This window comes from Balearica regulorum, chromosome 1 (assembly GCF_011004875.1).
Source record: "Balearica regulorum gibbericeps isolate bBalReg1 chromosome 1, bBalReg1.pri, whole genome shotgun sequence".
NCBI lineage: Eukaryota > Metazoa > Chordata > Aves > Gruiformes > Gruidae > Balearica > Balearica regulorum.
The window spans coordinates 194,345,044-194,372,547 of NC_046184.1; the positions used below are offsets into that span (position 1 = coordinate 194,345,044).

At 37.0% G+C, this 27,504-nt stretch overlaps 1 protein-coding gene across 9 annotated transcripts in view; it reads right to left on the bottom strand.

Moving 5' to 3' along the window:
* FRY (FRY microtubule binding protein) overlaps positions 1–27,504 on the bottom strand; it is a 253,474-nt gene that overhangs the window by 64,877 nt on the left and 161,093 nt on the right. For all 9 annotated transcript variants that reach the window (XM_075742053.1, XM_075742052.1, XM_075742047.1 and 6 more), the window contains 17 exons: positions 26,325–26,580; positions 25,033–25,215; positions 24,067–24,153; positions 22,044–22,303; positions 21,531–21,720; positions 20,646–20,770; positions 20,403–20,460; positions 17,101–17,192; positions 16,740–16,912; positions 14,924–15,084; positions 13,971–14,081; positions 11,868–12,022; positions 9,717–9,816; positions 9,218–9,389; positions 7,184–7,440; positions 5,042–5,188; positions 919–1,087 (listed from right to left, as the gene is read on the bottom strand). In XM_075742053.1, the coding sequence (XP_075598168.1) occupies positions 919–1,087; positions 5,042–5,188; positions 7,184–7,440; positions 9,218–9,389; positions 9,717–9,816; positions 11,868–12,022; positions 13,971–14,081; positions 14,924–15,084; positions 16,740–16,912; positions 17,101–17,192; positions 20,403–20,460; positions 20,646–20,770; positions 21,531–21,720; positions 22,044–22,303; positions 24,067–24,153; positions 25,033–25,215; positions 26,325–26,580 (2,696 nt within the window). The remainder of the gene's footprint in view (positions 1–918; positions 1,088–5,041; positions 5,189–7,183; positions 7,441–9,217; positions 9,390–9,716; positions 9,817–11,867; positions 12,023–13,970; positions 14,082–14,923; positions 15,085–16,739; positions 16,913–17,100; positions 17,193–20,402; positions 20,461–20,645; positions 20,771–21,530; positions 21,721–22,043; positions 22,304–24,066; positions 24,154–25,032; positions 25,216–26,324; positions 26,581–27,504) is intronic.

The following is a 27,504-nucleotide window of genomic DNA, read 5'->3' on the forward strand; positions in this document are numbered from 1 at the left end:
AAAAGCCCCTAACTTAAATTTTTTTAGCAGCCGCAGTCAAAGCAATCATCTTGTAAGTACTTTGGTATATGAATGAACATTGTTACCTCTAGAAACCAGGACCTGCTTGCAAGGCTGAATGATGTGAAGTTTACATGCTTTGAGGGGTAGATTAACATAATAATGCTCTTCCACTCAAACTAAGCTCATTCTTGGGTGACATAACCTATTGTTTTTCAAGAATTTGGCAAAACATTGACAAGGTTAAATTTTGGGTTGAGTGTCTCTTAAGTATCTTTGACTACTGCAGCTTGGAAATGGCATTAGGCCTTTGAAACCAGAACTGCCACACAGTTGAGGCTCTCAGTTTTCAGGAAACTCTGCTGCTTTGGCGTATCTGCTGTGATCACGGCATTCACCGAATCACAGAATCACAGAATGGTAGGGGTTGGAAAGGACCTCTGCACATCAGCTAGTCCAACCCCCTGCTAGAGCAGGATCACCCAGAGGAGGTTGCATGGGATCGTGTCCAGGCAGGTTTTGAATATCTCCAGAGAAGGAGACTCCACAACCTCTCTGGGCAGCCTGTTCCAGTGCTCTGTCATTGATGATGACTTCCTGTTCTCGGAAACTAGTGGTACAAGAACCACTTCATATGAGTTATCAACAGCCTCAAACATTAGTAGTATCCTATTAAAAAAGTTGAGAGAATTAAGCATATGTTTACAAAGCATATACAACATTAGGAATCAAAAAGAACTGTAATTTAGATGTGCAACTAAGGCCCTGAAACTTGCACTTTATATATATATATATATATGTATATACTTTATATATACACAGATCTGAATGGGTGCAAAAGTAAGAGATTGTTTTTTCAAAGAGATGACGACACCAAAGAGCAGGACAGTGTAATTGAAAAGCATATTTAGTTCATACCAGAAGCTGCAGCTGAGGCTTTGTTACTGGCAGCAAAACGGTAAAATGGAGGATTATCGCAATGCTGGACTATTGGGTTCACTGGGTCGGTTTGCTGCAGCTCAAAAAGAAGCTCTTCCATTGTCTGAATAGTGTTATTGCGACATAGATATATTGCAACCTTTTTTATCTAGAGAAGAAAATAACAGTTATTAAACTCTGTTCAAAGTGAATTTTCAAAGAAATCCATACATGTTACATGGCAGTACTGAAAAGATCCAGAATGCAAATGTTACTCCTGGACAGACATCACAACCACACAACTGCACCCATCTTGTTCATACAGAAATAAAACTGCTCACTTTGATATCAAGATCATTTCCCCAGCAGAGTGAATCTATGATCTAATTACCCCAAAGTTTTTGTTCACCATCCACAAATGAGCTGTTTAGGTATATAACTATATAACATACACATATAAAAACTCCACCTGATTTTGTACCTATCATTTAAGGGTATCAGCATTAACTCCCAGGGATTTATAGTTTGAGCATGTGATTTCCATTGAAGATGAATCTTACTCTCTTGAATGGAGCAAACTTCTCAGTCAGAAACCTATATCCACCCAAAATTTCATGCCTATGTTTCCAGATATGGTTGATGTGAAAGAGGTAGCTGTAGCCACAAAGAATAAGCCAGGCTCTGAGTAGCTACTTATATCTGTAATCAAAGTAATAGCACACAGAAGAAAAGCAGAGCAATTATGTATACAGACTTCATGCATCCTTGAAAAATCTGAGAATACGATTTATAGAAATTCTGGGAATTTCTATAAATCTTTTAATAAGACCTCAAATCTTATCGTATGCCCCACAGCAATGAGGTCTGTTGAGCTAGTGAGATCAAATTAGACTGAATTCTTGAGGAAAAAAACCCTGATGGCTATTAAAAGCAGAGATTCTCTCTGACTCAAAAACATTTGATTCATAAACTGCTAGTGCTGGGAGACTATCTGGGGAAGCATCTCTCTGTGCTTTCCTTCTTATTTTTAAAGATGTCCCTAAATAGATGCTTATAGTGGAGCTACTACACTGAATTGCCTGTTGGCCTCGTCAAGTATTGCTGTTCTTATGCTCTTAAATACTTCCATTAAAACAACTTCCTGACTGCTGCTATTTCCCTCTTTTTTTCCTCTCCTTTTCTTTTGCTTAAAGTAGAGAAAACAGACATATTCAAAGTCTCTTTTACTCTACTGTGCTAAAAATTTCCCAGGGACTTTCCAGATACAAATCCATCTCCTTTTCAAGGCTCATTTCTAGTTGGGCTCACAGTGCTACAGCTTCTTTCACCCCAGAAGGGGTCACATTCCCTACACTAAGTCTTTGCTGAAGAGGTTTCTGAACTCTAAATATTCTAAGAAATCTTTCAGTAGATATGTGAAAGAAAGGACAGCTCAGCATTTTGCACTGGAGCACAGGGAAAAAATGTTTAAAGGAAACATAAGAGACAAAGCAATGAATTTAGCTGATTAGAAGAAAATTTAAAAATGTCAGTCAGTCATGCTTTTGGCTTGGACCCACACAGGCAGAACAGATGGCTGAAGGTCTGAAGCAGCTGGTGACTGCCTTGGGGCACAGAGGGCTCCAAAAGGAGATGGGTAAACTGGCAATCTTGCAACTGAGTGGTCTTTCGAGCCCAGGTGAGTTGGAACAGTGCTGATAAACTGTTTGAATTATCTTTATTTGCGAATGTGTACGTATTATCTACACGATAATGGAAGACACATGTTATGGTATCAGCAGTCTTGTGTAGTTAGGAGTTAGGTATGATTTCTTATCTGTAAACTCCAGGGCATTATCAAAACATTGAGCAGATGTGTGTGATAAGCCCACGTATTTTCCTACTCCAGACAAAGCTATCAGTTAAGGGATGACTCATAAGCACAGTCAGGCTTCCTACAGAAGTTGAAAACTTTTTCAGATTTTGCAAAATTCAAGAATCAGACTTCTACCTCAACATCACAAAACACAGACTAATAGAGTGCCAGAAAATACAGGAACCTTGTCAGCTGCCACCACCAGTGAAGACGTGACTGTCTTGCTAACAGCCACTGGAAGCCTGGGAGGAAGGAAAGTCCCACAGGAAAATAGGAAATGTGGAGCAGATGAAGCTGGAGATGCCAAACCACACTGCTCTTGTTGGGGAGTAAGAGGACTATATTGTCCTGGAAGAGGGGACAGGACTGTGAGAGCCAAGGCTTCAAGGCAAGGGAAGATGGAAAGAATTTGAAGAAAGAAGAAGTGCTATGGGTAGGAAGTGGGTTTGAGGTAGGCTGCTCAGAGCTGTGGAATGACAACAGCTTTGGAAAAGGGATGTATTGAAAGCTCTGGGTTGGCAAGTATCTGGATGGGGGTATGAGGTATGTGAGGGGCTTCTGGTCAAGAGGCAACAGGGTTATCAGGCATTTCCAATCAGGCTACAGGTTTAGAAGTGAGACAAATACTCAGCACAGGACTACTCCTTCCTCTTAGAAGGAGGAAGCTCCTATTTCTTCTGTAAGCTGTCAGAAATACAACAGCCCTCATTTTGTCTCTTATCCCTGTGATTTCCACTTGTTCTCTGCCAACATAGCTCCTCCTGATGGAGGCCACCTTTCGGCCTGATCCCAAGTCTGTCATAGATTTCAGGGTCAGTCAGGTTGGAAACAACCTGGGAGGTTGCTCATCGAACCTCCTGCTCAAAGCACAGTTAACATTGAATGGAGAGCCTTTGTCACTCTCATAATTGATGGAAAGATCTTCATTACCCTCAAGATATTTGGGATCAACCCCCCCCCATATAAACCTTGAGTTTGTTCTTACAGCAACTCCACTTTCAAATCTTTCCTCTTTTGATTAGCTAGGCAACACTGACTTTGCATATATATGCACTGATTTGAGAATATAGAACAGTAAATCCCACAAATAAAAGGAAACCAACAGGATGTCTACGGTACAACAACAGTATCTTTAAAATTTTTACAGTCTTCTGTATTTCCTTTATTCTATTACACATAGCAGTCATCATAAACACTTCAAGCATAGTATTATTTCAGCAACTGTTAATGAAGGATGTTTATGAGGCTTTGTAGGTAAGTTTAATCACATTAATAGTAATTTCAAATTTATTTCAGGGCATCAATAGAAACTAGACTAACTAATAAAACAGCATATTGTAATTGTGCTGGAAAATTTACTAAATTTAGATTCTCTTTCACCCAGCAACTGAGCAATAAGGAACATGGGAATGGGACTATCTTGCTTTTCTCAGACAGTCCTGATTTTATTTTAACTTGAATAATAACAATATCCTGCACAGTTTGACTTGCACATTGCAGGAACAGTTACATAATTCATGACAGCCATGCAAAGGAGCTTGTGAAGGTTAGCTATCTTGTGTCTCTTGAGATGTCCTACAGAAAGCCTTAGTCCACTAAAGGAGAAGAGAACACAGCACTTTCTCAAAACTACATGCTTTTTCTGAAGGAACACCTAAATCTTTACAACAAACAAATAAAATCATAGCTTGTTATGTCCCATTCATGATACAACATCCATTATTTAAAGGACTTTCAAAATGTAACTAATAGCTTTGTAAACTAATTGGTTACTGAGAAAAATTATAAGCATTTAGTATTTTTACTTCTCTTCATTTTTCATGCAAGTTATTTAACCTCTGAACAGCCATTCTGTCTTTTTAATAAAAATTTAAATATAATATAAATTGCATATTTTTATGCAATTCTGACATGAGAAAGTATTTCTAATATTTTTTCTCATTCATTCTGGCAATTTATGGCCAGTCCCTGTTACTGGCCCCTTACACAGATATGCAAAGTTGCTCTTTGCTTGAGAGGAGCCCACCTCTTGCTTGAAATGAGGTGTGGTCCACTGGTGGAGACTGAGATTCCCACTACTCTATTCCTTTCTTGAATTTCAGTTTCTTGGCTCATTTATTCCCACGATTTAATTTTGTACAGTGTGCTAGGGAATATGTTGGTACTTCTTATTTTTGAAATAGAAATTAATTTTCAGTGGGTAATAGCTGTTTTCTTCATTAAAACGTATACAACCAATAGTAAATAAAATAAAGTACAAACACTTACATAAGGTAAAAGGATGGTATCACTGCTTACACCACACAAACTAATGAGAAACTGCAGTGTTATCCTAAGGTTGTTACTCCATTTTTCATTGTTGGCCAAAGCATTCCAGACATTTTCCATCTCTGGTCCAGGAATTTCATCTCCATACTGCAAAGGATCATAGGCATACATTTCTTGAAATATGCAGACCTCCAAACTAAGGCATGCTCTTTTTAGAGCATTTTCTCATGCAAAACCAACAGTAAAATGCTGTAAAAAGTGACAAAACAGTATTTTCAAGAGCTACCTGACAGACTTCACAGCATAAATTCTACTTAAAAGTATGCAGGTTCAGATCCACAGGAGGACTTATATCACACAAAAAAAAAGTCTTTCAGGAATGTAAATTCAAAAGGTGATCCTAAAATTAAGCATTTCATTTGGTTTCATCTTTACAGTTGTTCAAGCAACTGAAGTTCTGTTTCTGCATGTCCTAAGTAAAGGACTGTTTCTCCATGTACCTAAGTGCTTCAGCCATCACAGTAGTGAACAACTCGGCAGTTCTCTCCTTAGTAAATCCTAGCAGAATTAAGCATTAGACAGCCCTTTGATTTCACATTGGTAACAAGTAGCTTTTGCTCTCTTTTGCCAGACACAGTTATAGGAATGATTCCCTTTTGTCCAGTCATTGAAATGGTTAGTGCATGCATCCAGGATGTGGGAGTCCAGAATTGAAGCTGTTCTGTTTCCCATGTAAAACTTTGGCTCCTACTTTGAGAAGACTATTCAGACTGACATTCTGCTAGGAGAGGAGTGGTAATCTCCAGGTCATGCTATTCTACCAAAAAATATTTAATATATATTAGCTACATCTACATTGCCACTGGCACCTACATCTACTGTCATCTACACTGGCACTTGCAGGCCCAGTCCCTTTATCACACATACAGCCTCAAAGCTGTATCTATATGGTTTGAAGAAAGCATACTTGTTCTCTGTGGAACAAAACCTTTGTGTGGATTTGGAAGCAACTTGCTCCAAGGACTGCTGCTGCTAGGCAGTAAAGGTGAGATTGCATCACATCTGTTTTCAACCCATAAAATTCCTCTGAGAATATCCTAGAGACTCCGTACCATCAGAGAATATAAGAGCCAGTATCATGCCCTGGATATGCAACAAGTATCAAAAAAACATTTTGGTGGGCTGAAGCACAGCCCCCACATTACTTCAGACATGCTCATATGACAAAATACACATAAAATAATAATTATGTTTTACTTACAGGGCCTCAACATGAGGCAAGATCTAGAATCAATGGCTATGTAGCATGGGTACAGACATTCTGCTCGAGAGAGGATTAACCCTGAGCAGGATAGGAAATATGAACCACTGTGTCTCATATGACATAGGTACCATGCATCACTTCCTGGAGTTTATATATTTATCAGTTTAGACATATGACCTCAATCTGGCAAAAGCAGTGCCAGAACAGGCAAGGCACACTAGTGTAGCAGCCTGCACCTCAGCAAAGAGAAGGAAAAGATGGTTCCCCAGTACCTTCTCCATTGGCTGCTTATGCATTTTACATGAAAAAGGAATTGGCAAAAAAAGGAATCCTTGATCCTTTATCAGGACCTGGGATGTAAAATACCTTCGCTTTTACAAAAGAATGCTTTGATTAGCACCTTAGAAATTTTATTTTTTTTTTCCTTTTCTCTCTCTCAAAGAATATTTAAGTGTTTCCTAGAAAGTAGAAGACCTTCAGTAGGACAAATTCCAGGTGCTCATTCTCACTCCCAAATAAACTTTCATCTGCTGCCAGGAGGTGACACAGGAGGGAACGGAATTTAGTTCCTCTATAACTAATTCTTAATGCTCTCACTATTAAAATTTTTTGTTTGGTTGGGGTTTTTTTGTTGGTTTGGTTTTTTTTAGGGTCAAACACTTTTCTTCGTTCATGTTCTGAAAAAGAACCATTTTAGCATTATCCTTAAAAAGTGAAGGAACTTCTTCAAAAAGAAGGTTGTCTGATGAGTACAGATTGTTCCAGTGCAAAAATTCTGGTATTGGAGGGAAGAAAGCTAAGTACCTTTTGCTTAAGAAACATGTTTGAATATTTCAGCAATTGTTTTACAGGTGTTGTTGTTTGTTTTGCTTTTTTACCTTGGCTGTCATATACATGAGATTATTGAGAACCAGCGAGGTGGCCTCAGGAGAGCCCCAGCCGTTGCCTTTTAGTCCACTTGTGACTGTTATTTCTCCGTCCTTGTCCTTCAGTTCATCTTCTGGAGTGGTAGGGCTTGAACCAGGGAGGAGCAGTCTGTTGTCTACAAGTTCAATATTATGAAGCCATGGTAGCAGATAGGTAAGCATGATCTGTCTTCCATTCGGATGTGTTGTTGGAAATCGTTGGCTTACCTCTAAAATAGTAAAAGTTGAAATCGACGACATGTTAGTTTATGAAGGAAACCTTAAATACACAGTTTAAATCAGATTTCTGACATGTTTTAGACCACTTGATGGTTTTTACCTTGCAAACCACAAGCATACAAAAGCATGTACTTGAGCTTCCTGAAGAGAAACATTAATTTAATGGTCAATAATAGCAAGAAATTGGTCAGTTCTTCTGTCTAAAATAACTAACACAGTCTGGGCTTAGAAACAGAAAATTACCCCTTGTTACTGTGCCATATTATGTATTAAGTGAAATGGATGTCAATAAAGAAGAAAAAGGATAATTCACTTACTGGCTGTTCTTCTAGAATTTCAAGAGCTTTTGGAGAATTACAATAAACATACAAAAGTGTTCTGCAGAATTACAAGTGCCCCATCAGCCTCCATGTTTCTAAGCTATAGTTTAAATCTTAAGGCACTTATTATACTGAGTTTACAAAAACACTTTCATATATTACAGGTCTTATTTCCTGTGGGGAGGCCTATAAAATTCAGTCAGCTGTCAGTCCAGGAATGCTGTATACAGGACTTTACACAGTTTATAAAAAAAAGAACTGGCACTGCAGGGGAAAGGGATTTGGAAAATCTGGGATAAGAAATACAGTGACAGGCTTCCTGCCAAGGTGAAACACATTAGCTCTCTTTACCAGAATTCTTCTGTCAAATCAGTCCAGTTAACATTTCCTTTCTTTCCTCACTGCCTACTTTGTAAAAATCTTCAAGACATACACTGTTCTCTCTCCTTATGATTCTAGATGTATAGAAAGGGGCTCTGATTTGGACTGTGTATCTGATTTCTTTTAAACAACATAGCCACTACAGCAATGTGAATAGATGGTAAGAGTAATAATGAACAACATTTGCTTTTATAAGATAAACGAGCCATCAGAATTTCCCTACATCAGTCATTTATAATTCATGGTATCGTGGGCACTAAGAAATGATTGATGTATTGCTCCTTTACCCTTTCTCCAGCCCCGACAGACTGAGTAAAAACAACAGAATGGGTTTTTTAAGAGCCAGTAAGAATTCCCACGATTACAGACATTGCATTCTGTTGTTAAAAAAACATTACATAGATTAAATCAGACAAATAGGTCTCAAAAAAATAATTGTTCTCAGGAATGGTCTCAGAGTGGGCATATTCTGAATGGTGCTCCTGCAGGTCTGATCCTTTAACATTTTTCTCAGTAACCCTGACAAAATGTATTCTGACAAAATTAGAATGATACTAATGACTTGCAGATGTGGCAAATAACAGGAAGGTAGAGATCACTCATTCAGAGTGATTTGAATCATTGGTAAAACTGGACACAGGCAATCAATCTTCCCAAAGTTAAAGTCACGTTTATATAAAATGAAGAATTCTATCCTCACAAGTATCATTTATATAAATGTATGTATAAGAAGAATCCCTAAGCTTAGCACGAGAACCCATTATACTAGAGTTTTCCAATGTCACTTTAACTTATACAGAGCCCTTGTAATTTCAAAGTTAGCCTAAGATGACATAAGTGGCACAGAATCCCCAACCAAGTTTTTTAAATAGCTATTCTGTACTTTGTTTAAGTACCTCTAGGAAATATATATTGCATTCCTAAATCTGATTTGACCTGAACCAGAATAAAACCAGGTCAAGCTAAATTTATAAACAGAATTGCTGTTCACAGGTGGAAATGTATTAGCACTCTACAATTGGCACAAAAATGTGAAGTAGATAGTAAGTCAAACAGATATAGGTACCTGAAAAAAGTGGAAGGGTAAGTTCAGGATACATCCTTGCCAGTTCGTATGAAAGAAGGGCAAGTGAGACACTGTAAAGAGGTGGCAACGGACCATGTGTACCATACAAGATACTGCCCGGTCTTTGCTCAGCTACCTTTTTTGAATAAACAAAAAGCTTTGATTCAAGGATCTATGAAAGAGAAAAAAATAATGTAATGAGACGATAAACACTCATTAATTCAGGAAATGACAGCATTTCAAGTTTAGATATCAGAGAATGATCCATGTGCTTTGGAGTATACTCTCCAAATTTGAAAGGCACCATAACTAATATTTTTCCATTAATTTTTATATAAATATTCCCATAAGTATTTATAGCCCAGACAAAACTGATTGTTTATTTTCAAAACAAAGCTAAAAAGCAAACAAACAGTACTTTATAGGTTCACAAAAAACCCCACAAAGATAGGAGGACACGTGCATTTGGTTGTTTTTAAAAAAAGTAGCTGATACATGCCTGCATAAGTTGCATGGAAATTTCATAAATCTCTCTGTTGGTGTCAGATGCCTTGAACAGCACCAAGTTTAAAAGCGTCACTATATCAAAAGGATAGTTCCTAGAAGAATAAACAGTACATTTTTGTGAATGTTGGTGAGGAATGCAGATTATATTCACTTGGATTTACTCTGTAATACGGTCTAAAGAGAATGTCATCTTTCTTTTCTCTGTTCTACAACCAGAATATGGGAAAGGGAGCTTGAATGAATACATGCTGCTTGATCAAAGGGCCATCTGGTGAATGCGAAGAAAGAAGGGATTATTTATAATTACCTTAGACTAATTCTCAGGAATGCACTGAGTTACCCACAGTGAGAAATGCAATATCTGTGTCTATAACTGTCAATTCATTTTAATTTATAACATAAACTGTTTATAGAACAGGCCAACACCCATGAGAGAAGATGGGTAGCATGAAAATTTCCAGGGATAAAGTACTTCTTCTTAAGCCAAGCTGCGATTATAACAGTCCCTTTGGAGAAAAGGCGCTATCTCTGACATGAACATTTCCAGATGTAAGACAGTTCTATCAAAATTGTTTTCAAAGTGTAAACACAAGGAATTGCTTCAAAAAGTCCATTACCTATAAAGTCAACATTAATGGTAAAGGTAAGTATATGAAAGTGTTAGCCTAATGAGAATATTGCTAGAAAAGCAATTGCCATGTCACAATATTTGGATTTTCACTAAATAAGTTGCTGCTTTTTCATGATGATTTGTAAATGCAGCTGATTCAATTATGAACCTTCAATTTCTCATCCTAGATATGAGATACTGTGCTCCTGGATGGCTTGCAGAATGCCTGTTTGGATATTTTAGTGTTAAAAAATATGGCAAATAAAATGTGTGGCATGGGACATTCTTGGTAATTCCAAATACTGGCTGCAATGCACCCTCTGCACCTGTCTCTTTGCCCTTCCACTAAGTTTAAAAAATAATAATAAAAAAGTTAAGGGAAGTGGCTTCTTTGTAGAAAGACAGACATCAACAATGAGATACATTACTGCTCATTTTACAAGTAGTTTAAGCAGTGGCCTCTCTATACATGTTGATAGACAACAGAGGAGAAACTGTTAACAGCTTTCAAATATTAATAAAAATCCCAAACATGATAGAAATTGGACTTTCCCTTCAAGGTAAATCATGCCAATCACACTCTCAATTTTTACAGTAGGTATGTGAAAGATTAACTTTTAGGACACAGTGGCATAGGTAACACAATCCGAGGAAAAAGACTGGCTGAAAACCTGATATGTTTGTGTTCATTAAACAAAAAAAAAAACCCTCTTAAAAAACCAACTTTGCAAACACAAAATTCCATTTATAATTTTAAAATCTCAATATAATGCAGTCTATAGTCTAGTTGTTCCTGTAAGAACAAAATGTTTTTACAGATAAATTCTAAAATACTTGTTTTGATTTGCTACATCCCAAGTATTTCTCTGTTGAACTATGCTGATCACAGATTTTGCTAAATTATTTTTTATCAAAACTAAAATTTTCAGATTTTAATTAGGTGCAAATTATCTTCTTTTTTTAGACTACCATTAAAATTCTCTATAACTTTTGTCTTTTGTCTTCAAAAGATTAAAAAAATAAAAAAGAGGGGAAAAATTTTCTGAAGACCTGCCACAAAAGCAATATTTATGTTTGTGTCTTCATGTAGCTTGTGCTTGCTTAGCATTAGGAGCAGTGATGACACCAGTCTACAGAAAAGGAACAGGTAACCAAATCAAATGAAAGCCAGTTAGAAAAAGGACAGAATAATTACTTTCAAGCTAATAACATTTAAAATGCTTTTTCTTTTATAAAGTGAATGAAAAACTATGCCAAATCTTTTGAAACTACATTTATGAGCTATGTTCAAATTTAAGTTTTGTGGTTATTTTGTGTCTTCCTGACCAAAATAGCATAAAAATGCCACAGATTTCAAATATATGTATAGTAAGACCATCTTATACCAAGCACACCACTTTGTTTTAGAATCATGGGAATAAAGTGATACAGTTCCCAAGAGCTGTTTGAGAGGATATAATGTAAGATTGTGACTAACTTACAACACAAGATGAACCTGCATTTTTCTTTATATTTGAAAGTGTAGATTAATACCTGCTCCCACACACAGTTGCAATGGCTTTGAAACATCCAGAGGCAAGCTGGTATGAACCAGTATAACATCGATCGATAGCCCAGTTGAAGAGATTGATTTGATCAGGATTCAGTTCTAGCAACAGGACTACAACTTCACAGCCAAGCTGATGAACCTGAGCAAATAAATACATGTCAAAACATGATTGGTGAGATCAAACATGTTCATTCTCTACAATTCTTAGATTGACATAAGCAAAAAAAGGGGAAAATGTAGTATTCAAAATAAGTAAAACCAAATTGGAACATTTATCATAGATTTATTTTAGGAATAGTAGAGTTGAAATGTGACTCAGTTTTCAATACTCCTCACTTGAAGGAAAATTGTATGTATGAAGACTGCATAAATGAAATAAATTTTCAAAAGAGGTTTCCAAAATTAAGCATGGAATAAAGCAGAATCTTTGGAAAATCTAAGACACTTGTTCTTGGACAACTTCCAGTTGTATTGGTTAACTGATTTGTTAACTGTTTATTTCCTCCTTCATGTGAGTTTCATAAAGTGACACACTTTCATGTTTATCCTTCTCTTGACTAACAGAAGCAAGGCAGACAAAGGAAAGTACCTTTTGCAAGCCTGGGGGTATGAAAACTTGTATGTTTAATCCAACCACATCAAGCAAACCAACAAATGTCCCTACAGCCCTTGTATCACTTAATCTTGGTACCCCCACTGCTACAAACACATCACAGGTAAGGCTCGGACTGTGCCTTTGTGATCCCTCAGTAGAGTATAGTACTGGAACACCAAACACTAATGCCTGTTAATATTGTCACCGAATGCAGGTAACTACTTGAAAAGACTGCAAATAATATTTAATGTTAATGGAGTGGGTGGGATCCTTCTCATGTAAATCTGAACTAGTTGTATAGGCAATGCAGTTTAGTTATAGTCCTTCGTTACCAGAGATTAAGTATGAATTATAGTGATTAGCTTAGGGGAAACAAATTCCTCCTATCATATCCAAATTTCGCATTTCAAGGGGAAAAGTTAAAAAAAGGTAACTTTAGTCCCCAGCTACTTTATGAGTGTTATATACTAAAGGTCAATTAGATGTGGTGATATAATATTTGATATTGAAAACACGTGAGGAGGAAAAGTATATCTTTTCCCTTCTCATTCTGCGTGTTTCCTTCCCACATCCGTAAAAATTTCTGTTATACATATCACCTTCACATATCTTTATAGCTCCATCCCTACTAACATTCCAAAATCCTATCTAATTTCCAAAAGATTTTCTTTGTAGCTATCCCTTCTTTCTTCTAATTTGTCCAACCTTTTTTTCCTAATTAATTACCGTTTCTACAGCATGTATTCTCTAGCTGCTCCACAAGCCTTTAGGCTTTACTATCTGCATTTTTTTAGCAGAGTCATCTGTGCCGGTATGAGACTTTTAGGGAGAACAGCAAGTCAAAGTGCAAGATAACACAAAGGGAAAGATCATTGTTGTCCCTCTCCACTTGATGCAAATCACCAATCTACTCCTCTTTAATCAAAGAGACAGTCAAATCAACTATAAACACAGAAGGATGACTGGGTAGTTACAAAGTCAACAGAGAAATCCATCTTCACAGAAATGGAAGAGAAAATTGCAAGAACAATCTATTATATGTTCTTTAAAAAAAAATAAATTCTTTCTTTCCTCTCCTGAATCATTTCACCAGCATCGATGTTACCAAGCAGGAAAGGATTTTACATTCTCATTCCACAGAAACTTGAAGCAGGTGGGTGGAAGTACTCCAAATAGAAATACAAATATTTTTGAGCTTGTGCCATTTTTAACCTTTATCAGTAGATGAAAAGCCTAAATTTCTGATGCAAGCAACACTGAGCCATAAGGCAATTTTTTTAGATTATTTACCTATATTTTCATAAATAATAATTCTTTTACTGTTTAAATGCTTTTAAATTAATTACACTTTTGTATTAGAACCTTGCATAAAGCCATTGTTTCCTGATCAAAATAGAATGTATACAGTCATAGTTCTTACAGTCACATCTCTTTACTCACCCAGTACAGAATTAAAATTATTGATCAGTGATGCATCTTGGTGAGTACTTACACGTAAATCCTGACAAGCCAGAATGTTATCAAGCCATTTGTAAAGATATCCGTCAGGGGAAAGACCAACATTATCAAATACAGGTCCACAGCAGAGCACAGCTGACATGGCCTAAAAACACAAGGAACTTTAGTTAACACAAGGAAGTAACATGAATGAACCTTTCAGAATTATATCAGCCCAGCTCCAGGCTAACAGGATTGCCAGTTGGTTTTATTTTTGAGGGAACTATGGTGAAAATGGTAACAGCTGATTTTGGTAGAATTCAATAATTAGGTTGCTATAGATGTTACTGGATTTCACGATAATGCTGAGTTTAAGCATTTTGGCAGGAATATTACAGCCCAGTTTCCCCATTCTTCAACATATATTTTGTCATTTTACCCAATCTTTACAAATGAAGCTACAAAACCAATTACAGAGATTTTTTTTTATAGTATCTTTCTGCAAATTTTAAAGTTGTTGTATACTAAGTGATGCAGCTCACATAAGTACATAAGTTATGATTTTCCCAGCTTTCTTATGTGGGTGAGTTGCAACGGGTTTTGCTGCAAAAGTATTTTATTATTATTGAGCATGTGTCCAGGCAGGCGTGGGAGACAGTCCTGAGATGTGCATGTGATAGTGAATTGGCACTATATTTAATTTCAGAGCCTAATATCCTCTCACTGAATCTGATAACCTGTCAACGAACAGCTATGTAAAATTTTAAAATGCATTCTGGTTTTGAAAAGAATTAGTCTTGAAAAGCATCTACAAAGAAAAAAATGTAATTTCAGTGGCTCATACTGCTATATTCTATGATACCACTGTACACATACATACGAGCATACAAATTTGCATCAAGTATGCCAATTCAAATTTCTGTGAAATGAAGGGAAATACACCCCACAATTACTTGTATTTTGACTGGAAAATGGCCGCTACTGATTTTGACAGTAAAACTTTAATACCTTTAATGCACAATACTGGTATCTTGTAATCTGATGATTTCTATCACTGTAACGGTCCAGTGGTGTGAACATAATACTGAAAGGTCCTGCCCACTGGCTGAATAAGATGAACAGGTGATGCCTCAAGCTCTGCTGAGGGAAGAGAAATCTCCTGTGGTGAACTAAGTGAGCAGAAATAGAAATAGTTGTGATTTGTTAATGTTAGATACACAATCATGTGGCAGAGATGATAACGTGAATTTCAAATTTCTACAAACAGGGAGATTTTCTTAAATGTTCAGTATACACTTACTCCAATGTATCTAAGCTCCTTTTAAAAATCTAATGTAGTGAATAAGATGCATCTTATTTCTATGAACCTTCAGTTCTGAATTAATGTGTATTTATACGAATAAATACAACATATACATGTACTGACTTTAGAAACAGCAAGCAAGAAACTACTTATAGAATCAGGCTTTTCACTGCTTCTTGCATTCCTTTAATGGTAAATATTTACTTGTTTTTTCCAATCCTTTAAATGCAAGCCCAAACATACATATATCTTATTCTAATACACTAATAGGTAGGGACAAGAAATAAAAGAAACTTGGTGCCTGCTTGTTTATGACAAAGATGTGATATATTTTCTGAACAGCTAAAGTACCTGAGCAAAAGAAAAATATCTATGAATTCTTAACCATGTGGAGGAAAAAAAAGGAGAAATCTTTTAAACAATAGTTTTATTTCCCCAAAGCAAAACATGATGGCAGAGGCGGTACAACATTTATTAAAGAGGATGGCAAACTAATACTGGCCAATTATTTTTCATCTATAAACTGTGTTAGAAGCCAACAAAGTCTAACTAGACAATACTAATACAGATCAATAGGAACAGTGGCTGAAGATGATAGATATTGACACAATAAACATTTGTTTGCCAGGAGGTAAATGTTATGGCTTCATTAGTTATTGATATATTTTAAAGCTGTCTTGTTAGTAGCAAATACATCTTTTTCTAGAATTACATACTGAATTATTGAAATGCAGCAGTTATTCTTGCATTCTCTCAAAACATACGACATGGCTGTTTCATTGTGGAAAATTCATGACAAAATTTGCACACTGGGAACTTACATGAAAACATTTATTCATTATTTATTCCCTTACTGTACTCTTTTGAATTCCTTCTTATTTGTTGCTACCAATGCTGTTATGTTCTAAATGACCTGGAGATAGCAAATTTACATAGATTGAGTAATCTCCAGACCTTATCTTCCAGTAATTACACGGACTTTAAAGCAGACTTTTTTTTCCGCTAATGGAATTACATTACATTTTTGAAGTGATCTTGCAGCATATAAAAATCATGAAATCAATTGAAGAAATCTTTGCTGTGTGACTGCAGTCAGGTAACATGGGACACAGTCTCAACATGTCAGGCAAGTTTTTCACTACATTTAATATTGTACATTTTCTGCACCTACCTACATTTTTCAAGGCCTGTCTGAGTTTATGGAGAATCTGGCAATCAAGTCAAAGGGAAGCAAATAAGGCCTTATGTCAAAGAAATCGGGAGCCCCTAGAGGTCACAGACAATTTCTTTGCTGGGCTTTTAAAAAGATAATTTATACATGAATACTACAAGCTTCAACAAGCTTTACCATTTTTTTTCATTTGACTCTTCATAGACTTTTGAAGGCATTTTTGCCCACATTCCCCTTTACATTCATTATATGACAATTCACAAGCAGTGAAAAAAGAAATAAAAAATTACTTTTCCAATACATATATTAAATGCAATTTCATAGTATGTTGACATAATTTAGTACCATACCTGGAACACACTGAATCAAGTTGGCAATCATCGCACTGAAATGTGCTCTCATATCCTTAAGGATTTCAACTTCTTTATCATTTTCAGCCTCTAGAAGCATGCGAGTCAGATCAACATATTCCAAGAACAAGGCTCCAAGGGCTAACGTATCTCTTTCTAAGGCTCCATTTGTACTAGCATAAAGGAAAGTTGTACATTAATATAGAGTAACAGTGTAGTTACACTACAGCTTTCTGAAGAAATGCATAAAAATCTCTCCATATCTGATAGATTACACAATTCTTCAAAGAACATACAGTGTTGTAAACACTGAAAATAATTTCACTTGAAGAGCAGTATTTATGATGAGTACTAGTCCTACCTGTCACTTATAACACCAGCATCAGCTAGCAGTTCAAAAATTCGCAGTAACTGTAGTCTTAGTAGGTCTCGGCGTTCTCGACGTTTCTTGTTCTTGGAATTTAAAAAAAAAAAACCACAACCATTTTTATATGCATAGGTGCATACATTAAAAACTAGTAACTTTGCAAATGTCAGCACAGTAGTGAGATTTAAGAATTCCAGTTCAAGTATTTCCTTCATGATGGAACTTCACTGTTTTTGGATATTTCATTGTAGCACTGTGCTTTTACATCAACACAGAACTAAATATGATCAAATTTTTGTCTTTGTTAACTATTCGTGAACAAACCGTTAACATCTACCTTAGCCCTCACTGAAAATGTGGAAATGAAATAATGAAATACTGGGTAAAAAATAATTAATATTCAAGGCTCCTGTGCCAAAAACCATGCTATCTTCAGGTAGCAGGGATATTCATCTTAGCTTAACACCATCTAGTTTGGGTGCTGGAAGCATTGTAAAGTGCAGAACAGATATCCAGGCCCCAGGAAAATATTTTAGTGTTTGGCCATCTTGAATTTGGCAATGCTGCAGCTACATGATCACCCATATTCAGCTTAGCTCCTGGCAGACACCACTCTAGCACACTCTTCGATGTGTTGACTGCAGTGGTTGCGCACACAGTTAACATACTCCTGCCATAGAATAGGAATGCACTGTTGATAACTGGTTCACTGTATCTCATTATCTCCTGGAAAGCTGTCCTTTCTGTCTTCTATCTTGCCTTGAAAGATGTGAATGCAACAAGGCCTGTTCTTTGCTGAAGGGCTAAATTGACTTGTTTCTTTGTATCCTGCAACTCCACTAAGCAAAAAACGTGAGAAGGTCAAAAAAGCTGCTATAGCACTCGAATTTGCTGCCAGAACAAGAAGAGATCAGAGAAAGCTCAAATTTTCCTCTTCCGAGCATAAGAATAGCAATACTGAGTCAGATCAAAGGTTCATCTCACCTAGTACTCTGGTCCTGCCAACGGCCAGCAACAGATGCTTGGGAAAAAGGAAGCCATACTTTCCCTGGTAATTCTGACCCAGGACTGGCAGTCTGCAGCATCCTAGCCAAAGGTTTTATTCAATTCATTATGCCATTTGATTTGTCCTGTTTAGACCTCTGTTATTTTCCCTTTACACCTTAAAGGTTCCAAGAAGAACATGTAGAGAAAAAAGCAGTTTTATTGTAACACAGTATTGAACAGGCTCAGCTGACTCCTGCAACAGTGTCAGAGGCGATGTGGCAAGCTCTGTGCCAGTCCCCACATGGTGGATCTTGTGTCATGTCCATTTTGGTTTACCCCTGCAGTTCTTGGCCATGCTGGTAGTTCTCTTTCTAGTCATAGCATATGTCAGCTAAGGATGTTACTTCTGAATGTGCTGGATACCTGCCTGCTGACATCGAGGCCTGCCATGTTCTCTGCAGCAACACGACCCATACAGTCACTCCTGGGTTTACTGGTGGCGCTGCCTGCAGGAAGGTGGCCCAATTCTTCATATCAGGAGCAATACAGGAATTAACATTGCAGTCTCCTGTTCTCATATTCCTCTAGTGAAATTTCCATGTGCTAAATTTGCTCTTACAGCACATTGTAAATCTCTGCATTCTCGTGATTCCTTTCCTGAGGGTAGACTGCATACGTACGTCTTCAGAAAAGGCCTTTCAAGTCTAAGTTGTCTTCAACAGTGCACAGGCAGAAATGCAGAGGCAACCGGCTACACTAACATGTATTAATCCACTTCTGCCCAGTATCAAAACAAGTGACCTTCAAATCAAAGACTTCATAGAGATGGAAGGCACACGAGTGAACTGAGGTGTGAAGCAACACAGAGTGGAAATGGTAATGGACATTTGCCAGACACAAAATTATTAAGAATTGTCCACATAAAACTTAACATGAATGAAGCATCTGCGGAGTGAATTAATTTTGGTTTATTTCCATATTGTGCATAGTTGAGAGCCTCTGTCCACCTTTTAATGATTTAACTTCTTCCTGACCACCATTCTTTGCACGGTTTCTGTGCTGAAGACTATGACTTGGCAAACGGGGACAGCACACTAGGTCACCATGAGATTACCTTATTGAAATTGCTGTGGAGGATACAGCAGTGAACACACAGGCCTGGGCAGAGGACAGTATGAATGCAGCAACATTGCTTTCTGCATGAGCCACGCAGACTTCTCAGCAGAGCTGCATGGACACAATGACTGTGTCTACATTGGTACACAGAGACAGGGACTGTTTGTGGCTCCAAAGTCAAGTGGGATATGCTGCCTCATATTCACACTGCTCCAGAAGACTTGTGTGATAGGCTTCTCTGGCCCAAGGCCAGAGAAGTGTATTTTCTAATCACAAACTGCCTGCTCTAACGTGAGGGGTGTTTTGCAGTCACAGCAGTGGTTTTGTAACCTGGCCCTTAGGCTGCTGCACACAGGGAGGTAGGGGATGAGGGGAAGCATAGCAGAGGAAAAGCAGCTGGGATAGTTTGGGGGAGGACAAGTTCGGTGGCTTGGTGCCTTGTGGGGCTTATTCCTGGGTGTGAGCTACCTTCAGAGCCATCTCAGATTTCTGTCTTGGAGCCGGCTGGAACCATCCAAAACAGAGCCATGGAGGGAAAACTGCGCCAAACGGGAACTGGGGTCCAGTACTCAAGCTCTCCCTATGGCTTTCCTGATTAGCTGCACAGACACATCCTGTGACCAAACTGCTTAGTCAGACTACAGAGTCTATCACCAGAGGTTTTTAAGAATAGTTTAGACAACATCTGTCAGGAATGACCCAAGATTAGTTCATCCTCCCTTGGACAGATCGGATGATCTGTTGGGATCCCTTGTAGCACATTTTCTATTATAACAAAGGACAGTACTATAATGAAGGTGAAAACAATGATGAATTTGCCAGTTAACCTGCTGTAGTTAGAATAAACAGAGTCAATTGAAACAGATGACCCTGCCTACCCTGCAAATGAAAAGCACTTCTGAACACTGCCACAAAATGTGCTTGCCCAGCTGTGTTACAAGGTATTTTTTCCAGATATTGAAAGTGGATGTCCAATATACCTCAGTTCCCTATGAGGAGGTTCCATATTTGACTGCAAATTTTTCCTCAGAACAGATTTCCATATTGCACATTTTGTATCAGTGATAGAATTTAGATTAAACTAAGTTTGAATTGAATTATTTTACTTATGTTCTTGTACACAATTAATAATTTTTTTGTTGCACACAAAAGCAAGTTTAAACCAAGTGGTACATTTAATTTCCTCAACTAACCTCTGGTCTTCTTTCTAGGGCTTCTTTCATTAGCGGGTGAAGTTCTTCCACTAATTCCCTAAATTAAAAAAAAATATTTGTAAACAAAATCTAGTCTCCTCTGAAAAGCATCAATATTTTAATAAATATATAAACACTAATGTCTAAAGTGCAAATAAAAGTTTGAGTATATTTAAATTACAACAAAAGTAATGCATTTGAATTAGAGACAAGTAATTGAGAATATGATAAGTGGGGAAGTACCTGAAAACAAGGGAATTTGTTCTTCCAAATCCTAATACAAGTGATTCTGTTATTTCTATGCTTTCAAGTCTCATCAAAGGCACTAGCTGCTTTAGTAAGACTCCAACAGATGGAGTTCCAATAGCCTAAAATATATTAAGATATCATTGACATTTAATTGTCAGGATTATCAATATTAAGTAAATACAATTTTTTTACAAAAAAACATTGTCCAAGAATCAATATGTATTTTAAAAACATGCTGAAATTATTTTACTGTTATGGATTTTAATACACCAGCCTAACTGGTTGTCTGCTACACCACAATCATCTTGATAAGGCCTAGCAAATAAATACATCTGGGAAATCTCTTTACTTTCATTCAGATTATTGTAATTCAATTAATTTGTTGTTCCATTAAAATATTCCAGTAATTGCATTTGTGAAGCTACTGCTCCTCTCAGGTTTTTACTACCTGAAACTGTATTTCATATAGTATTCCTTCATGTCTGACAGGCATACCATGTTTATTCAGAAATCTTCCTTATTGCTTAATAATGTTATAAATTTATAAATTGAAGTGCTCTACAAAGAAAGAAAGGGGATGACAAACTAAAGTTAGCTTCAACACATACATCCAGAACTTCTGTATTTTGAATAGTCATCACCCAGAATGTGAAAAAAAGAGTATTTTGAAAGTGCCATGGCTTTTGCCAAATATTTATTGACACATCATGTTGATACAGATTAGACAGATGTTTTAGTTGTTAATTATGTGCCTTAATCAGTTTGCGTATATCAAAATATTCCCGTAACTGAAATACTTTCATCAGGACATGATTTTGCATGCAGATGCAGTTTAAAACTCTCCTAAATGAATAATTTGTTTGAAACAGGATGCGTCACCTTATTATCATAGTTGACTGTTCCATCAGGAGTGGTAGCCATGATCTCTGGTGTTGAAGCACGCAAGTGTCCTGGGCTCATAATACTGGGCTTTGCTACTCCAAAACAGAGAATAAGATAGTTTCTCCACAAAGTAACATAGTTGTCTCCACTGCTTGCTGTACTTGTTTTCTTTGCATTAACAGGAATACTAGAGTTTAAAAAGAAATTAAAATTATTAAAATCTTTTCCAAGTCCTAATTACACACTATCTTAAAATATTTTAAGAGGGAATAAAACATGCTGTGTTGCCACTAACTGCTATTCAACATGACGTGACACATGGGAAAAATCAATGAAGGTAGAAAGCTAGAGTTTTCTACCTTACAAGTTGCAATTATAAAACTCAAAACTGAATGTTTGGGTAGCACCTTGCAGGACTTACAGACTGATACTGAAACATGAGACTAAAAAATCTTGCATTAAAATCACACAACCCATAAAAATGAAAGTTAAATGCAGATTGCCACTTACTTTGGATCCACAAGAGGCATTATCAGCTGTAGCCTTGTGAAAGCGTACGGCCAAGCATAGCTGAGAGCTGTAGGACAATGTTTTGGTAAATTCTCCTGTCTAAGAAAACTGAAGAGGCAGAGAACCCATGGGTCTTTAACAGACTGTGCAAATATCCAGACATGGGAAGGACTTTTCACATCATAATGGCTGTTTACTAGAACAGCATTCCACTCCACCAGCCATTGCAAATCCACACTGTGTGTTAATGGAATTGTTGTCTATGGAGAGAAAAGATAAAAAATCACAGTGACAGTCATTTATTCCCTGCTATGTTCCCCCTCAGTACTTGTATTTATTTTCATGCTCCGTGGCCCATTTCTGTTGGATTTTTTTAGACCAGCACTTTTATGCTGCCCGTCACATTGCCCTTTCGCTCAGGAGGAGCTTTTTACAAATGCTAATAAGAGCTACCTTGTTATTTCCCCCCCGGTTCTTCCTTAAAAATCCTATTTACTGTGATAGGCACAATCACTTGCCCTTAAACTCTATGATAACTATTGATTATGCTGATCAATATAATCTCATTATTACTTTCTATTCTCCTTGCTGCCTTCACCCATCCACTGTCTCTTGCATGAGACTGCAATCTGTAATAGTTACAGACTGTCTTTATGTTCATTGTCTGAACAGCCGGTCAGAACCTTAGCCCATGATTAAGACTCCTACATGCTACGACAATATGATAAATACCAATGCTATTAATAAATGTTCTTCAGAATTCATCAGGGCATTTGAATATGCATGTAGGGAATTAAGAGGCTGAAGCAGGTGCTTAAGCAGTTTTAATCCACTTTAAATCCTGCTACTTTCAGTGGCAAGTAGGGTTCTCTTATCAACAAACCATTTCTCTACTGTAATTTAAATTTTGTCTTAATAAAACAACATTGTGGAATGAAAACTTAAAACACATGTATTTTGGCATTCTTATTATTCCCTTATCAGATCTCAAATAGGATGTAACAGTAACAGATGCTTCTGCTGTTACAAAAGTAATCACTGAATTACCACCCTCTGCTGTACCTGTCAGAAACCAGGTACACAGGCAACACATTTGCTTTGCTATATTATTAATGCACAGATTTAAAGCACAAAATCCAAACCTTCACCTATAGAAACTGCAACATCCAAACCCAGCTGCTGTTATTTCAGCTGAATTTCCTAATTCCTGGGTTACAGAGTCAGAATGTCTCTTGCTTGCTCAGTTTCTGATCCCTCAATTTTCCTGTTTTCAGCTGCACAATGGCCTGACTGCACCATCAGTTCAATGTCTCCTTCCTACCCCAGGAAAGGGCACTCATGTGGCAAGGAACAATTGTTTCTTTAAACTTAATCAGGCTGAAAAGTGCCCAGAACTGATAGTTTCTGCCCTCTGGACAAGGGCACTAATCTCTGAGACAGTATGTGAAACAATTTGCCATATATATATATCAGTTCTTCTGCCAATACTTTTTAATTCAAAATGCTTAATGCGTCTCTGCTTCCTCTGGTGGCATGTTGGACACATCAGGCCCATGAGAGAGTGAAAGTGGGGATTCACTCCAGCTGTGAATTACTCTAGAGCTTAGGCTTAGGTTGCAGGCAGGATCACTTCTGAGCACACAGGAGAGCTAAAGCTTATTTCATTCTGGAATAGATGATAGCAGTGAATGACTTCTAAGCGCCCCAAGCATTATATGGTGCTGGAAATAAGACCTTCTCAATGGTTCTTTTTGGATGCAGGTCACAGGTCCAGAATCTAGGTAGCTTTGTTTATAACTTTTTTTTTTCCTATAGCTAGTATCTTCTATATCCATAGTGTGATTTTTCCCATGGAACAGAATGTCTGGGGCATTGTGGAGCCTTGGAGCTCTTGGGTAGATGGCTGGAGCCTTAAAGCTGTATGATTGATTTCTAGCAGCTTTATTTTTAGTATTTAATGTCTGACATTTCTTATGTCCATGCGCTATGTAAACACTAGCAGTAACAGTAAAGCAGTACTTACTGAATCTGAAACAGCCACATGAATAAAACTTTCAAGAATAGAAGAACTCAATTGATCCATGACGTCAATCATAGGCCTGTCATCATCCTGCATAACACAGAGAACACAAGTTACCTGCTCTCCTGACCAAATTATTTCCCTTCTTATTTTTCTGGTACATGAAACAGAACCACCTAAAAATTATGACATGAATCTAAAATGGCTAAAAATATTAATTGGTAATGATGGGTGCATTTCGTCTTTTTCATATTAATCTCAGAACCAAGTCCAGGCTGTGGTTTGAAATGAAGTTGATTTGTGGCTATAGCTCACTGCTTACAGAACAAAAGCACATATCAGAAAATCCCAAATGACTTTGGATAGCTGGTATCAAAAGACTGAAAAATTAGCTTACTGTTTATTAAAGCATTCCTCTGCCATGAACACACATATTTGTGTTCTTAGGCCTTTAAATGGCTCACTGAGTTGTGACCGCCAACACACAACATGACTCTCCATATTTCTATATCCATAAAAAAGACTTAGAAGTCTTTACTATACAAGGAAAATGTATGTGAATAATCTTAAATGTGTCCTATGCTGTGTTTTTTTACAAAATGGTATGCTACAGGAATGAGTTTCATTTCCAATACAGATTTATAATCCTGACAATACAAAAATGATCCAAAAGTTTTTACAGTGTCTTTTACATTCACATCATGCCAAGAGAAAATATTAAGTTGCTGTACATGTTTTCCTTCAAATTCTTGTACAGGGCACATGTTATTAATGTTACATTGTTGAGTACACAGAAAGGTTTGTAGCATTAAGGCAAATGGAAATGGTAAGCTCAAACCAAATGCTTTTTTATGAACTAAGTGCATACCTGCTACACTGCAGCAATTATGATAAAAGCAACTGTAATAGCAAGTTGAGCTTTATCTTTGGTAAATTTTAATTCAAAGTTCCAGAAAAGGAAAATCATACCTCTGCTTGGCCAAGGGCCAGGAATAAAGCACGGATCTCTCGGAGGATTAAAACAGCTAGCTTACGTGTAGCAACCTGGAAACTACACAGCAGAACCAGTGCAAATCCTTCGACTGCATGTAGTACATTAGAATAGGGGCTTCTTTCAGACTGTATCCTGTGGCTGGATCCATTTGGTATCAACTGTGGAACAGTGCAAAGGGGAAAAATGGAGTGATGGTGGTTGAAAACCAGGTCTCCAAGAAATATTCTATTTAACAGGGACATATAAAGAAACAAAATGCAGAGGCCATGCAAATGCTGAAGTAGGAGACTGACAGCATTCCCTCAACCAACCAAGTTTTGTTGCTTTAAGTTACCTTGTTCCACAAAACCAATATATGAGCATAGTTCTTTGGTCAAACCCCTCCCTCTAGTTTGCAATTCAACTACCTACTTTGTCCCATTCTCCACTAAAAAAAAGAATGGGTAAGTCACAATGTGAAGACTTCACACTTTTTCTACTCCAGATAGCAGGTCCTCAGGTCCTTCTTTGATCCTGCAGCAGACAACACCTTATCCTGGTAGCTGACATCTAGAACCTCAGCCCATCAGTAAAGTGTAACAATATTTACTGAAAAATATGTGAGGCTTTTCCTTTTCTACATTTTTTGTAATACTGTTGTTACCTATTAATTAATGGTCCTCTGCGATATAAAGGAGACATCATCCTTGCCCAAAGGCAAAAATTTCCAGTGCGATTGGGTTAGGAAATAAGCCTGAAAATCATTTCTCATAGTGAAATTATCTGTGGGACAGTGCAGATAGGAGGAGCACGAGCAAAGCTGTTCAATTCCCAGGAATGTTTGTAACACATGGAGACAGCAGGCTGTAGAAACGGTCGGGTTCTTTGATGGTTCTGAATCAACCAAATGAAATGGCTATGGGAAAGGAAGATCCACGTCACTTTTCAGCATTCCCACTAGCATTATCAATCAGTTTCAGTCCTGGGAAAATGTCCTTCTGCCACATCCACATCCACATATTTCACTTTATGTGCTTTTGTTGATGTGCGTATTTCAGTTTGACATGCATTCTCTTATGTTGCTCAACCACAATAACATCTGCTGTGTTACACAAGGATGCAGTTGTCCTCAAAAGACAGCTGAACTAATTACCTTAAAAAAATCTTACGTAGTGAATTCTTCTCAGGTGAGTAAATACAAAATACACAAACCACAGCAACACCAAGGAGCATAATTACTGCCTTCAATTAGTATAAATGTTAGGACACAGATCTCTTGATTTCATACCTCTGCAGATCTGGTTTTCGCCTGTTCAGAAGCTTTTCCTGGAGTATGTATTACAAGCTTCCATTGCGTAAGCAACTGTAGCAGCAACTTCAGTGAAGTATCAAGAAGGGTATGATGCATATCATTCACTTCACGTAGCAGAAAATTAGTAAAACCAAAGAGTACATCCTCCCGCCAGTCAACAAAGTCAACAAGTAGACCCTGAAGAGAATTCTGTGCAATGTGTCGAAGTTCATCATCCATATGGATGGATAGCCTGTAAGTAAAAGTAAATGTCAGGTAATGACAATCTAAGGAGTGTTTATTGTGGTAAGGAGCATATGTTTCTCGGTAACTTAACACTGACAGAAAATTCCCAATGACAATGTAAATTTTAATAATGCTATCAGGGTTTCATTATTACTGACCACAATTAACATCCTTTACCTGTTTTTATACTGTAATGCTTGCTACAACAGCACCTGAAACAGCACCTCATGGATCTAAAAGAAATCTTTGTTCGACCCCTAAAAGATAGTATCTTTGAAGTACATAATTTGGCAACTTTGCTGTCTCCCCAAACCAAGTATACTTTTGATTTACTCACTTGTAAAACAACTTCTATTTAGTTATGATAACAAAAGGTTTACAGGTTAATACATAATTTCACAATTTATGTATTTATTTCTTTACTTTCAATATAAAGATAAAAGAATCACAACAACTCAGCTGCCTAACAGTTAAAATGAATCTTTAGCCAAGAAGCAAATCAAAATTATTGAAAGCAAACCTTCAAAAGAAATAAAAAGAAGCATTTTATTTAAAAAAACTGCTTCATGTTTTAAACAACTTAGGATAGGGAAATGGTAAAAACAGCCTCAGGACTTTTCATACTTTTAAAAACACACTGGACACCCCCAAAGTTATTCTGAAAGATGGTGCAATTGTAGATGCTATTTTCAAATTTTATTTCCTTCTGCATTTGCATCGTGTTGAATTTCTTTTCAACATAAATGTTCTTTATACTCTCTTTTGACACAAGAATTATAAAACCACTTCTGTGTTGGTAGCTTAGCAGAATAAAGTAAATTCAGAGCAGTGTGTTCTGCAATTTTTGGTTCATTGCCTTTATGATGTATTTTGTTTTAATTACCCACGAGACTGCCATTTTCTGTAGTGTGTTAGAACTCATTTTCAAAGT